The 15,866-nt window shown below is 42.5% G+C and overlaps 1 protein-coding gene across 4 annotated transcripts in view; it reads left to right on the top strand.

Moving 5' to 3' along the window:
* The first annotated feature begins 5,674 nt into the window (after positions 1-5,674).
* si:dkey-260j18.2 (uncharacterized protein LOC325231 homolog) overlaps positions 5,675-15,866 on the top strand; it is a 31,426-nt gene continuing 21,234 nt past the window's right edge. For all 4 annotated transcript variants that reach the window (XM_060943249.1, XM_060943252.1, XM_060943251.1 and 1 more), the window contains exons 1-5: positions 5,675-5,782; positions 5,871-6,089; positions 7,366-7,519; positions 8,475-8,553; positions 12,864-13,091. In XM_060943249.1, the coding sequence (XP_060799232.1) occupies positions 7,366-7,519; positions 8,475-8,553; positions 12,864-13,091 (461 nt within the window). In that variant the 5' untranslated portion in view covers positions 5,675-5,782; positions 5,871-6,089. The remainder of the gene's footprint in view (positions 5,783-5,870; positions 6,090-7,365; positions 7,520-8,474; positions 8,554-12,863; positions 13,092-15,866) is intronic.

The raw sequence follows: 15,866 nt of genomic DNA, 5'->3' as shown, positions 1-15,866 counted from the left end.
CGCAGAAGAACAAAATCATCCACAGTCAATCAGGTCAAGGGCAGAGACTGAGTTTCTTCTCCCTCCTCCAGAACCCGTCTCTTACTGACTGGGTCTTCTGTCCATCAGAAATGGCTGAAGGTTCATGAGGATACAGTCCGTATGATGGCTGGAGCAGAGCTCAGCAAAAACTGACGACACACAATGGCTGTGAAGGCAGGTGACTTGCAGGAACTTCATGGAGATGTTTCCAGCTGTTCTGCATGTTCCTGAAGAGATCAGCTCCAGCAACTTCAAGTAAAAAAGATGTGAGAAAACAGTGTTTGTCTTTCTTTGCAGTTTCATTCTGTGTAGGGTTAGTTTATGGTTTTGCTCCTGTTCATCGTCGTCATTGTTGTTCGGCCGTGGCCGAGATTCCTCATACGATGTCCTGCCAGCAGTCGTACTCCCTCATTCACAGCCCAGTAGTGATAGGTTGATATTAGTGTTCCTTGAGATGGTTTGTGAGTAAGAGGTGCCCCCTGTTGGAGTGTCTCCAGAGCAGGAGTACGGAAATAGGTTCATGTTTCGAACGATAGCAGTGGCCTGTAACTTTGTACACACGTTGGGAAAGGTGAGAGCTTGGCTTTGTCAGGTGACCATAGATTTGTTTAAGGGTAGGCTGGGACTGCCATGACCGGCCCTGCGCAGGAGGTGAGTGTAACAGCCATCAAGGTGTTTATGAAGTCGTGTACTGAAGGTCCAGGTCTCAGAGCCATACGTCAAGATCGGTTCGATGGTTTAGTTTTAGTGTGGTAGGTAGATGTCGAGCCAGAGATATCGCTTGAGCAGGCAGGATTCAGAAGTGGAAGAGGCACCAGAGACCAGCTTTTCAACATGCATGTGATCATGGAGAAAATGAGGGAAGCCAACATTCCTTTATATATATATTTCCTCGACTATTCAAAAGCCTTTGATTGTGTTCAGTGCACCAAGCTTTGGAAGCCAATAATACAACTAGGAGTACCACCACGCCTAGTAGCCCTTCTCGAAAAACTATATACTGCACAATCATCCCACATTCGGAGAGACTGAATCATTCTGCAATGGAAAAGGGGTGAGAGAAGGATTCATCGTCTCCCCACACCTCTTTAATATCTACACCGAGGCAATCATGAGCATCACAATCCCTGACTACACTGGCATCAAAACAGGAGGAAGAACAATCAGCAATCTGTGATCTGCAGATGACACTGCCCTCCGAGCCACAACCAAAGAAGATCTACAAGCTCTTCTAGATCATGTGGCTCAGATCTCTGCAGATTATGGGGTGCTGGTGAATGTCAAGAAAACCAAGGTTTTGGTGGTTAGTAAGTCACCCATACAAGCAGATACACACACACACACACGCACACATCAGGTCAAATAAAATTGGACAAGTGCATTGATTCACATACCTTAGAGCAGAATTAAACAGCACGAATGCTGTAGCAGCACAGAAGTAAGGAGGAGGACTAGGAATGGCACACTCCATCTGTAATACAACCCCTGGCAAAAAAATATGGAATCACTACTCTTGGAGGATGTTCATTCAGCTGTTTTACTTTGTAGCAAAAAAACCAAATCAGAGACATGACACAAAATTGTTTTATTTAACAGCTGAACATTCTGGCTTTGTAAAATATACCTCAAAAAAATATGAAATTGTTGTAATTAATGGCACATATTTTTTTAAAGATCAAGTAGAAGAAAAAATTATGGAATCACTCAATGATGAGGAAAAAATTATGGAATCAAGCTATAACTTGCGTTTCTAAAACAAATATCCGCACAAGCCTAAATGTGCAAATGAGTCTGCAGTTAAAAGAGAGCGCTTGCAGACCTGAATGAGCTGCTGCACCTGGCTGACTGACACAAAACACGGCCCCAACAAGAGAGCTGTCAGCTGAAACAATGGAAAGGATTATAAAACTCCTTAAAGAAGGTAATTCAACACGGAGTGCGGTAAAAGATGTTGGGTGTTTCCAGTCAGCTGCATCTAAAATTTGGAGCGAGTACAAACAAAATTGGGCAGCACGGTGGTGTAGTGGTTAGCACTGTCGCCTCACAACAAGAAGGTTCCGGGTTTGAACCTCACGGCCGACAGGGGCCTTTCTGTGTGGAGTTTGCATGTTCTCCCCTTGTCCGCGTGGGTTTCCTCCGGGTGCTCCGGTTTCCCCCACAGTTTAAAGACATGCAGATTCGGTACAATGGGGCCACTGTAATTGGTGCAAGCTGTTGTGGTTTCCCATGCATGCATATATGTGTGTGTGTGTATATATATATATATTCCTATGGCAAAAGCTAAATAAATAAATAAAATAAAAGGGAAACATACAGGTAGATCAAAGCGTCAGGACAGGAAACTCAAAGCAAGATGCCTTGAAAATAGACAATGCACAAGAAAAGAAATGAAAAACAAACGGGCAGAAACAGGAGTCAGTGTTTGTGACCAAAATGTAAGAAATCGGCGGAAGGAAATGGGATTTACATACAGAAAAGCCAAACGTTAACCATCATTAACACCTAAACAGAAGAAAACAAGGTTGCAGAGGGGTTAAAGAGAAGGAGTCGTGGACTGTGGGTGATCGGATGAAAGTTATATTCAGTGATGAATCATGAATCTGCATTGGCCGAGGAGATGATGCTGGAACTTTTGTTTGGTGCCGTTCCAATGAAACATATGAAGCTGACTGCCTGAAGAAAGCAAGCAAATTTCCACAGTCATTGATGATCTGGGGTTGGACGTCGGGTAAAGGACCTGGGCAGATGGCAGTCATTCCCTCTACAGTAAATGCACAGGTGTACATTGACATTTTGGACACTTTTCTCATTCCATCAATCAAAAGTACTTTTGGTGGTGATGAAGTCATTTTTCAGGATGATAACGCATCTTGCTACAGAGCAAAGAGCATTAAAACTTTTCTTCAGGAAAGGCAGATCAACTCAGTGGCACGGCCAGCAAACAGTCTGGATCTCAATCCAATTGAAAATATATGGTGGAAATTGGAAAAAAAAAGTCCATGACGAGGCTCCATCCTGCAAAGCTGATCTGTCAACTGCTATACGAGAAAGTTGGAACCTGACTGATAAAGAATATTGTTTTTCATTAGTGAAGTCCACGCCTCAAAGAATTCAAGCCGTCATAAAAGCCAGAGGAGATGCAGCAAAGTACTCATTGTGATTTTTTTTTTATGATTCCATAATTTTTTCCTCATCATTGAGTGATTCCATAATTTTTTTCTTCTACTTGATCTTGAAAAAAATGTGCCATTAATTACAAAAAATAAAATTTTTTGAGGTACATTTTACAAAGCCAGAATGTTCAGCTGTTAAATTAAATAATTTTGTGTCCTATCTGATTTTTTTTTTTTGTGCTACAAAGTAAAACAGTTGAATTAACATCGTCCAGGAGTAGTGATTCCATATTTTTTGCCAGGGGTTGTAAACTCTGGAACATATGCAAAGACCGCTCTGTAAGCACCAACACCAAACTACGTCTCCTAAGGAGTCTGGTATGGTCAGTTGCACTCTATGGATGTGAGACATGGACTGGACACTCAAACCAGCAGATGAAAAGAAATTGACAGCATTTGAGATGTGGACATGGAGAAGAATCCTCAGGGTACCTTACACTGAAAGGATAACAAATAACACCATCCTGGAAAGAATAAACACCAAACCAGTGATATTTAGGATGCTAATCATGAGGAAGCTGTGCTACTATGGACATATCTGCAGAGACATTTCCTAAAAGGAGGAGCTGAAGACAGACGCTCCAGAGGCAGACAAAGGTTAACATGGATGGATAACATCTGGAAGTGCACTGGCCTCACTCCATAAGAGGCAAAAAGAAAGACAGCTGACCGGTCCAAATGGAGGAAAACGGTCTCCGAAGCTCTAGAGGAGTTTGGAATAAGATGATGGGGTAGTTAGGTTGGCGCGCCAAATGTTGGTTGCATGCCTTCCAGGCCTGGGCTTTCTATCTGCAGAAGTCTTTCTCAGAGTCCGTGATATAGGAACCGAGTTCCTTAAAGTCCTCAACTTGTGTGATCCTGGCTCCAGATTTGGAATACATGGAGGACGTAGTGTTGGTTGAAATGAACTCTGTCTTGGAGGGATTACGTTGTAGGCCGACAAAATCTGAAGCTGCTTCTTGGGCACAAAGGAGATCCTTGGCAACTTGTCATCGAAGACCGCCTGTATGGCGTTGTTTGCGAGTTGGGGGTGGTGTAAAATTATGGACATTCGTTATGTGTGTGGTTGTGTCATTTGTCCTCATCCCGCCCTTGCCCGAATCAGCGCTCCACAGGAAGTCAGACATTTCGTTCTTTCTCCACATCATTCCATCCAGTTGGATAACTTTACTGAAGTGACAAGACTGAACTTCCACTACTATCGGAAATTTACCAAAACCTGGAATGAACACAGGATACTCCAGTTTTAATCCATCCATTATCTGTAGCCTGTTCTACAGGGTCGCAGGCAAGCTGGAGCCTATCCCAGCTGACTACGGGCGAGAGGCGGGGTTCACCCTGGACAAGTCGCCAGGTCATCACAGGGCCGACACATAGACACAGACAACCATTCACACTCACATTCACACCTACGGTCAATTTAGCGCCACCAATTAGCCTAACCTGCATGTCTTTGGACTGTGGGGGAAACTGGAGCACCTGCAGGAAACCCACGCGGACACGGGGAGAACATGCAAACTCCACACAGAAAGGCCCTCGCCAGCTGCTGGGCCTGAACCCAGAACCTTCTTGCTGTGAGGCGACTGGTACCCCTTTTCCACCAAATCAGTTCCAGGGCTGGTTCACAACTTGTTCAACTTGCGAGCCAGCTGAGAACCAGTTTGCATTTCCATAGCTCGCGGTGCTAAGCAGAGCCACGTCATTACGTCACTGTATACGTCAGCTGCGTTTGCATAAACCTTGGCGCAAACATCGAAGCAACAACACTGAAGAAGAAGCAACAACAACAATGGATGACAGCTGCTTTACTGCATCAATATCATCTCGTCGCTTATTTAAAAATGGCGACCTTTTGCGGTCTTGCTATTGTTGTTGGTCTTAACAACTCCGCCCCCCCAGCTGACATAAGCGGTTCTTTCCTCTGGCCCAGCAAAGAGCTGGTGCTACCCTGGAACCGGTTTTTCTGGCCCCAGAGCCAGTTCTTTGTCAGTGGAAACAGAAAACCCGGTTCCAAACTAAGCACTGGCCCCGAACCAGCCCTAGGTGACTTGTACAGGTGACTTGGACATTACGTTTAATTTTTCTTGTGCTCCCTCTGGTGTTAGTTAGTGGTATTGCTAGTATTTTTTTCCATTAATTTGTTTTTCTAACTTTTTTTTTTAATTAACCACAATGCTCGTACCACACCTTGTAGAAAAAAAAGTGCATCGGAATAAAAACAATAACAGATAAAAGTTTGCGTATTGCTGGATATTTTCATTTCCGTTGCGTGGAGAAACCGGAAGCTGTTCTGTATTGTTCCGGAGTGTTATCGTGAGCGCTATTTTTAACACACCTGTATTGAGAGAACCCCGCCTTTGGTTTCTGTGATTGGTTCGTTGTGTCAAATAGTTCGCGCTTGCAGGTCATCCTGACGCTGTTGATTGGCTGGATGTCCTGTCGGTATGAATGACTCGGCGATGTGAACGCAGAGAACCCGGATGTGTCCGAATACGGGTAGGAAAATAATTCCGGCATGGCGGGCCAAGAAAAGCCCGAGCAGGGGGACTAGCAAACTAAGAGCGGTGGAAGAATGTGGAGCACTGCAGGTAATGATGATCACTGTTTAAACACGGCAGTGGCTGCTTTGTTTTTTAATAGGAGCTGATGGTTCGGGTGTGGTGTTGTTGTTGTCAGGTTCGGGGCAGGATGTGTTTGTGAGGCTCAGCGGATTAAAGCTGTGGTGATGTCCATGAGCGGCTGAGGAGCTGCTTTGAACCCGGCTCGGGGACGCAGGATGGCGGCTGTGAGTGCAGCAGATCCCCGCCTGTGACGCACCTCGTTTCCACCGCGGCTCCTTCAAGACTCGAGAAGAAATCCGTGTGTTTACACTTAATCCGAATCAAAGCCAGCACGGTAATCATGTGGAGACAGAAACCGTCTCTGATTCACTCCTGCTTCAGTGTGGCTTCTTTCCCAGTCATCACTTTGCATTCAGATCAGCAGCCTTATTCAGATGGTGTTAGTTTCTCCGGCTCATGTTTGTTTTTCAAACAAAGGGGATTAAAACAAAAGATGTGGTTAAAAATCTTGGTGTTTTCATTGACAGCGAGGTAAACTTTGACAGTCACATGAAAGCAATCACTAAATCGGCATTTTATCACCGAAAAATCATTTCCAAACTAAGAGGACTTGTGTCAAAAAATGATCTGGAAAAACTAATACATGCCTTCATGTCTAGTAGGGTTGATTACTGCAATGGCCTTTTCACAGGCCTGCCAAAAAAGACCATCAAACGACTTCAGCTGGTGCAAAATGCAGCGGCGAGGGTTCTTACATGAACAAAAAGAACAGAACACATTACTCCAATTCTAAGGTCCCTTCACTGGCTACAGAATTGACTTTAAAGCATTGCTGCTGGTGTACAAATCTCTAAATGGTACAGGGCCTGGCGGCATGGTGGTGTAGTGGTTCGCGCTGTCGCCTCACAGCAAGAAGGTCCGGGTTCGAGCCCCGTGGCCGGCGAGGGCCTTTCTGTGCGGAGTTTGCATGTTCTCCCCGTGTCCGCGTGGGTTTGCTCCGGTTTCCCCCACAGTCCAAAGACATGCAGGTTAGGTTAACTGGTGACTCTAAATTGAGCGTAGGTGTGAATGTGAGTGTGAATGGTTGTCTGTGTCTATGTGTCAGCCCTGTGATGACCTGGCGACTTGTCCAGGGTGTACCCCGCCTTTCGCCCGTAGTCAGCTGGGATAGGCTCCAGCTCGCCTGCGACCCTGTAGAACAGGATAAAGCGGCTACAGATAACGAGATGAGATGAGACCTGTTGTTAAAACAAAGTGTGGTGAAGCAGCTTTTAGCTACTATGCAGTGCAGCTATGGAACCGACTGCCAGAGGATATTAAAAATGCTCCTGCTGTTGGCAGCTTCAAATCTAGATTAAAGACCAAGCTGTTCTCAGATGCTTTCTGCTAACTGATAAATATCATCTTTACATGTTTTAAACTTTTATTCTATTTTATTCTACTATTGTTTAATTCTTATTTTTTCTCTCTTCTTCCCCCTTTATTTTATGTAATTTTATTTTCTATTGTTTACTGTTTTTTGCTTTTACCTCTGTAAAGCACATTGAACTGCCACTGTGTATGAAATGTGCTATATAAATAAACTTGCCTTTCTCTTCGTCATCTCTCAGATGAACAGAGTGAAAGGTGGGACGGTGACCTGGAGGCCGCAGCCATGGCAGGATGCTGACAACGGTGGCGGTGAGCCTCTCTCGGACAGTGACTCGGAGGAAGAGGATTTTCCAGATGACTCGACGACTCCTCTCGGAGAGTACATTACTCAAGGTGAGACACGAACCGTGGTTTGTCGACACCTGACCTGATGTGCTTCTTGTTTAACGGTAAGAATTGTTAAAACGCTGATTTGTTACCTGGAAAATAATCAACTTCACGAGAACTCTGCGTCACACCACTGCGTCGTTGATTCTTTTCTATTCCATCGCCATCACCACTCTGACTGCTCTTGAAACCTTCAGGTTTCTGGGCTCCACAATCTCCCGGGACCTGAAATGGGAGACCAATACAGTCACCATCAAAAAGGCTCAGCAGAGGTTGTACTTTCTGCGCCAGCTCAGGAACCTGTCTAAGGAGCTGCTGACATCATTCAGTCTGTTCTTTGCTCTTCCATCACTGTTTGGTTTGGATCGGTCACCAAGCAGGACAAGAACAGACTGCAACGGACAATAAGGTCTGCAGAGAAAATTATCGGTGTCAGCCTGCTCTCCATCCAAGACCTGTACCTGCACAGAGTCAGGAAACGGGCAGGTAACATCTCTGCGGACCCATTGCACCCTGGTCACAAACTGTTTAATCTTCTCCCCTCAGGGAGGTGATATAGATCACTGTACGCAAAAACAACCAGACACAAGAACAGTATTTTTTCCCCTCAGGCTGTTTCTGTGATGAACAGCTAAAACCGGACTCAAATATCAGTAACATCAACTGTGAAATATCTGCACACTCATACCATCATTCTGTGCACACTGTATATTTATATTTACTAAGTCATCCTTGCACTATGTACCATTTTGCACCAAAAGATTCTACATGTACATTGTTTTTTGTCTACGCTTTTTTTTTTTATCTGTTTGTACTAAGAGAGCTAAGTGAAACCGGAGTCAAATTCCTCGTGTGTTCACATACCGGTTCACTCGGATGTATTTCCATCATATGAGTGATGTATTGAGCTCCAGATTTGCATCATCATGAATTCTCTCTCATGCTCTGTTTTCTCTCGCAGGCTTAAAGCAGCTCCTTGATGCTCAGCAGTTGTGTGATGTCACTCTTTTAGTGGAGGGAAAGAAGTTCATGTGCCACAGGTGTGTCTTCTAAATCCTGTATCATCACGCTTCATAGATTTCAGTCGACTAATACAAGATTGCTGCATGAGAGCGTTCTCAAGGTGTCAGTCGAATCAGACACACGAACTACAACCCCGATTCCAAAAAAGTTGGGACAAAGTACAAATTGTAAATAAAAACGGAATGCAATGATGTGGAAGTTTCAAAATTCCATATTTTATTCAGAATAGAACATAGATGACATATCAAATGTTTAAACTGAGGAAATGTATCATTTAAAGAGAAAAATTAGGTGATTTTAAATTTCATGACAACACATCTCAAAAAAGTTGGGACAAGGCCATGTTTACCACTGTGAGACATCCCCTTTTCTCTTTACAACAGTCTGTAAACGTCTGGGGACTGAGGAGACAAGTTGCTCAAGTTTAGGGATAGGAATGTTAACCCATTCTTGTCTAATGTAGGATTCTAGTTGCTCAACTGTCTTAGGTCTTTTTTGTTGTATCTTCCGTTTTATGATGCGCCAAATGTTTTCTATGGGTGAAAGATCTGGACTGCAGGCTGGCCAGTTCAGTACCCGGACCCTTCTTCTACGCAGCCATGATGCTGTAATTGATGCAGTATGTGGTTTGGCATTGTCATGTTGGAAAATGCAAGGTCTTCCCTGAAAGAGACGTCGTCTGGATGGGAGCATATGTTGCTCTAGAACCTGGATATACCTTTCAGCATTGATGGTGTCTTTCCAGATGTGTAAGCTGCCCATGCCACACGCACTAATGCAACCCCATACCATCAGAGATGCAGGCTTCTGAACTGAGCGCTGATAACAACTTGGGTCGTCCTTCTCCTCTTTAGTCCGAATGACACGGCGTCCCTGATTTCCATAAAGAACTTCAAATTTTGATTCGTCTGACCACAGAACAGTTTTCCACTTTGCCACAGTCCATTTTAAATGAGCCTTGGCCCAGAGAAGACGTCTGCGCTTCTGGATCATGTTTAGATACGGCTTCTTCTTTGAACTATAGAGTTTTAGCTGGCAACGGCGGATGGCACGGTGAATTGTGTTCACAGATAATGTTCTCTGGAAATATTCCTGAGTCCATTTTGTGATTTCCAATACAGAAGCATGCCTGTATGTGATACAGTGCCGTCTAAGGGCCCGAAGATCACGGGCACCCAGTATGGTTTTCCGGCCTTGACCCTTACGCACAGAGATTCTTCCAGATTCTCTGAATCTTTTGATGATATTATGCACTGTAGATGATGATATGTTCAAACTCTTTGCAATTTTACACTGTCGAACTCCTTTCTGATATTGCTCCACTATTTGTCGGCGCAGAATTAGGGGGATTGGTGATCCTCTTCCCATCTTTACTTCTGAGAGCCGCTGCCACTCCAAGATGCTCTTTTTATACCCAGTCATGTTAATGACCTATTGCCAATTGACCTAATGAGTTGCAATTTGGTCCTCCAGCTGTTCCTTTTTTGTACCTTTAACTTTTCCAGCCTCTTATTGCCCCTGTCCCAACTTTTTTGAGATGTGTTGCTGTCATGAAATTTCAAATGAGCCAATATTTGGCATGAAATTTCAAAATGTCTCACTTTCGACATTTGATATGTTGTCTATGTTCTATTGTGAATACAATGTCAGTTTTTGAGATTTGTAAATTATTGCATTCCGTTTTTATTTACAATTTGTACTTTGTCCCAACTTTTTTGGAATCGGGGTTGTATTCTGGACGTTTATTTCATTCGTGCAGACCAGACAAAATGTGAAATAACGTTCGGCATGTAATAAATATCTGCTGCTCGTCTCACAAACTGAAATGCGCCACGCAACGTGACTCGTTTCGTGGTTCGTGGAGTCGACTCCAAAGCTTTCAGTATTCAGTGAATCGACGCAGTTTGGGATGATGCCGTCGTACGAGGGCTGCTGTAATGAACAGGTGTCTGATAAAGCAGGACTTTCCAATGAAGGCATCTCTTCAGGATGTTCGTTTCAAGGGACCTTTTAGAACGGTGTTTATGGGAACAGATGCCTCACAAATCTCATCAGATTTATGTGGTTACAGTCACAGGGTTATAAAATCGTACAATGTTTATTTCTGTGTAACTTGGGGGGGAGAACTTATTTATATACGAACTCCTTTTCCGTGAAGTTTGGTCCGTCTTTTTTCTGTTGCTTGATGGAGCTGCTGCTGCTGCACAGATTTATGGGTAATGGGCAGCACTGAGGAGACATGGGGCAGTTTGACGGCGTCTTGTACAGGAAACGAGAGTTTGAACGGTACTTGAAGCCTCTCTGTCGTGTTTGACGTCCACCTGAGGCAGCAGTTTCCCCGTTTTAAACGCACCCACGATGTACTAAAATATACATTAACACTCTAATCCAGTTGGACAAGCAGCAAGATTTTCACTCATCCTGACGTAACCTTTTTATTACTATGTACTTACTAGTACAATGAAAGGAAAGAGATTTAACAAAGTTTTTCACAAAAGCAGCTGTAGTTATGATCATCATTCTGCGTTAATGATTTATCAGTTTTCAATAAAACTCAGTTTAACTGTAACAATAAACAAAAACTCTCCAAAGCCCCATTACGGTGCGTGTGTTGTTCTAACCCATTACCTGATCCACAGTTAGAGTTGGGATTGTCGTCTTTTTCACTTTCGACGAAATAAAACTGAAAGTTGGATGTGATGGGGGGGACGGAATCACGTTGCGAATGAAAACGAACCGTAAGCGAGTTTGACGCTCGTAAATATTTTACTATAATGTGTGACGGTTAATGTGACCCATACAAAAGAAAAACACAGTGAATATCCAAATGAAGTGAAGATTCACCACAGATAGTTATTTTATCAAGGTGTTTTGATCGCCGTTTCTCTGATTTCGATGAAGTTTTATTATTGGATATTACGACGTGGTTATTTTTACACACAGACCTGCTGTACTCCGCTTCCCTGGAGTTTCGCAAACAGTAACACAGCTGGATCACTGAGGGGATTGAACTAGTTCTGCTGGAACTTGATTGATGTAACTCTTAAGTAATTAATATAAAAATGGTGATTTTCAACAAAGATTCAACTCGTCCCGTTGGACAGGCAGGTGCAGATTTGACTTGTTCGGACCAAGCATCTGGTTGTCTCGGACAGTCGGACTACCATTAGTTTTGAGCTCTGGCATGCTTAAAAAAAAACCCAAACAGGCAGACAATGTAGTGCTTATTAGTGAGAATTGATTGTATTGATTCTAATAGCGTTGCTATTCGCTGTGCAGTGCACACACTTCAGGTTGTCCAAGTATCGACTTTTAAGGGCAAAGTTGCACGAGAGAAGCCATTCTGATGGTAGGAGTGATGGATAAATATGAACCTGTGTGAGATACAGCTGCTTACAAAAATACGCAACTGGGTAAAGAAGGCAAACTTGAGACACGGAGGTTTATAAGCATGGCTCACTTGCACTGTTTCTCACGTTCCCATGAACAAATGACTACGAGCCAAAACATTGCAGACATAACACAAGTGACATCAACAAAGTTTCCATTTTTCATGGATGCAAACGGCGCGCCTTTTGGCGGATGCCGCCTTTTTCACGGCTGTCTGGGGGACTTGTGTGAATCGCGCAGATCCGATGAGTTTTATTTATTAATTTTTTTTTCTGGCGTTGGAGTGTCTGATTATAATTTCATCAAAGTAAATTCTGTATTAAAATTACTAAATAAGCAAATGCCGTTACAGTCCATGAAACATAGGAAGTATAAGTACGAGAAGAAAACAGTAAATCAGAAAGCTGCGCACGTAAAGCCAGTTGGCTGCGCGCCATTACCTGCTGCTGGCTGCACTTCACTGCACGCGCAAGGATTTCCATCAGTCCAACGCAAGTTACGTAATTGGCTTTACAAGCGCAGCTTTCTGATTTACTGTTTTCTTCTCGTACTTGTACTTCCTATGTTTCATGGACTGTAACGGCATTTGCTTATTTAGTAATTTTAATACAGAATTTACTTTGATGAAATTATAATCAGACACTCCAACGCCAGAAAAAATAAATAAATAAAACTCATCGGATCTGCGTGATTCACACGAGTCCCCCAGACAGCCGTGAAAAAGGCAACATCCGCCAAAAGGCACGCCGTTTGCATCCATGCACTTTTGGTCTGAATGAAGTGATGTCACACACCACCGTGTGCTTCAGAACAGTCCAACTAAGCAGTAATGAACTTTTCTGCCAACTGTTTTCATTTATCGATTTCTTCAGTTAGCTGTACAGTGAAGATTATCAACGAGAAAGTCCTGTGGCAGAGTGTTTCGATTTGTTTGCAGGGTGCTCTTGGCTGCGGTCAGTCCATACTTCCGTGCCATGTTCACCAGCCCCTTGGTAGAATCCCGGCTCACTGAGATCCGTCTGGAAGAGGTGACCCCTTCGGTCATGGAGACGGTGATCCAGTTCGTCTACACAGGGGAAGCAGGACTCAGTCTTGAGACAGCAGAGGACTTGTTTGTGGCAGCCAACCGTCTTCAGGTCATGCCCTTGCAGAATCTTTGTTCCAGGTAACGGACAAATGTATGTCATCTGTTCTTTTCGATGGGACCTTGAATGTGATCGCTGTCTGTTTTTCCAAGTCTGAATCAGAACAAACCAAAAGCTGTTAGGTTTGGTTTAGTTTCATAATGTACTTAAATCAGGGATGAGAGTTTTCCGCTTTTCGGCGGATTTCCGCTTTTTCTGAGTAAAAATCGACCTTTTTATATTATGCCAAATCGGTTGAGATTTTTTTTTTCCATTTATTGAGGGGGGTTAGGGTATATTCCTTCGTGATACTCAAGCGTAATTCATTCCTACGACGATGTTACATGTTTACATTTTCGCCATCTTTAGTCTCGCGGTAGAATACGTGTTATCTACAATGTAATTGGCCAAAACATCGATGGCGAGAGCATGATAGCCAATCATAACAGTTCTTACAAAAGTACCCACATCCGTTCTTTTTAATTGAAACTTGCACATGTTCATCGTCGCTGCTCTTCAGAAATGTTTCTCTTTCATCTATCGTTTTATCCATCATGTATGATAGTCAGTAAATCTGAATTAATGCAGAAAGATTTGAAAACTTAAATATTTCAAAAGACTTCTTGAAATCATATGCAACTAATGAGGACATAGGGAGAAAAGGTCAGTCACCCTAAGAAATTTTATTTAATATATGAACATTTTGATAATTAATAGAACTTAAGTTTAATGTGAATTTAGTTTGTCATTTTTGTTGATCATGAATTATAACCGTACCTTTGAATGTAGAATGTGATTTTATTTTGAATTCCAACAATACTCCTATTGATTTGATATACATTTTCATGTAAATCAGACCCTCCAGGATTTCGCGATGTTGCGATTTGCAAATTCAACGCTAATTCAACCAATCCCCGCGAATTCAGGGCGGTGTTGCAATTATATCCAATCACCGCAACTTTCCCGCAAATTTGACCAATCGTTGGCGTCATCTTGAGGTGACGTCGACAAACTACCTTCCGCCTTACTTCCGTGTATACATTCAAGAGAAGCAGCATGCGTGCAGTGTTGCCAGATTGGGCGGTTTTAAGTGCATTTTGGCGGGTTTTGAACATATTTTGGGCTGGAAAATGTCAGCAGTATCTGGCAACACTGCATGATGTGCGAGTCAGTGTTTATGTAGGCTTAAATTCTGTTACTGAAAGTGTGTTATGTTTACAGTGAAGGACTGTGCACTTTATTTTTTTTTTACTTAAAGGAAAAGGCAACTTTTGTACAAAATCACCACAAATAGATAGATAAATATATAAAGTAATCGATCATGGAATTTATAGAGAAAGAACAGACCGCATAACAGTATCTTTTAACTTTTAATAATATGGGCTTGCGCTGAGCTCAGCGAAGATGCGTTCCGCCATACTGATCTCCTGCGTGACATCATGCGGCCCACCACTGAAAAGAACTCTTCAGTGCTTCATGGTAATAAGGTAAAAAACCAGTACAATCGCTTCTTCAAAGTTTCACCAAATGGTTTTATTTATGCAACTTAAAGCTCATAATACTGTATAACTTTGGTCGAGTAAAAACATGGCTGAATCCTGAATGACTCCTATTTGGATTTGTCCTACCAAGCCTACTGCGCATGCGTGAAGCGGCTCGGCTCGGTTTTCCCTTTCGGGCGCTCTCGTTTTCTGTTAGAATTTGGTAAAGAAAAAAATAAATAAATATTATTTACCAGCTTACCGGGTCCATGAACATAAATCTGACAGCTGACAAGGTCGGGATATAAACGAATCGAATACAAGCCACCCGCCGGGACTCCTTACTGTCATCACAGTGATCTGTCTGTAAACACTGTTTTCATGGGCCCAGTGACGTCACAGATCAGAGGGAGGCGCATTAACGAAAGATTCTGATTGGTTTATAGTTGCCCACAATCTCAAAATGGCTGCCTCCTCCAACTTCGACTCCTCTGTGTCAATTCATGATTTCAAAGTTAAAAATATTTTTTCATGTTCGATATATAATGGAAATAATTAACGGAATTGATTACGTATATGTTTTTCTCCTATTACACACCTGGTTTTGTACAAAACTTGCTTTTTCCTTTAATACAAGAAATTAATGGATGCCAACATTTTTGCCAAAATGGTATTTTATTTTCCATTGTTTAGGCAGCTTCAGCATCATACTGTGAGATTCTGTTCAAATTGTTTTTTTCTTCTATGAAGCCTGAGCCATTTATTTTATTAGTTTATAATGATTGTTTAATTTAGTCTTCAGGAGAGACTGCCTGCACACAGTACTAGTATTAATAGTTTTTTTTTCTTACATGAAAGCTGAGGCATTTATATTATATTTTAAGGTAACTTCATGTTGTGCTGTGAGGTTCTCTGCACTTTAACTTTTGAACCAACAGGGGCATTTGGATAACTAAAGCCTATTTTTCTGCATTTTTGTAGTCCTGGTAATCTTTTATATTGGTAAAGTTGTTCATAGGACCATTTCTCAGTGTCTGTTTTTTTAATCAATAGTTTTTCAGTAATGACTTGATATTTAACATATCACTCAATTTTAATCACAAAAAGAGAAAATCGCAACAATTTCTCGCAACTTTCACTTCCTCCCGCAATGTAATCGCAACAAAAACTGAAAAAACACCGCAACTTTCATCGCAGTTTTTTGGAAAACTTCACGCAACATCAGATATTTTAGCCCGCAACAATCACAAAGGCCCACGAAATCCTGGGGGGACTGGTAAATATATAAAAAAGACAACATATATTTTTTATCTACTACAGCTCAGATTGCAGGAA

Source organism: Neoarius graeffei, chromosome 16 (genome assembly GCF_027579695.1).
Source record: "Neoarius graeffei isolate fNeoGra1 chromosome 16, fNeoGra1.pri, whole genome shotgun sequence".
Classification (NCBI taxonomy): domain Eukaryota; kingdom Metazoa; phylum Chordata; class Actinopteri; order Siluriformes; family Ariidae; genus Neoarius; species Neoarius graeffei.
This window is presented reverse-complemented; position numbering and strand designations above follow the sequence as displayed.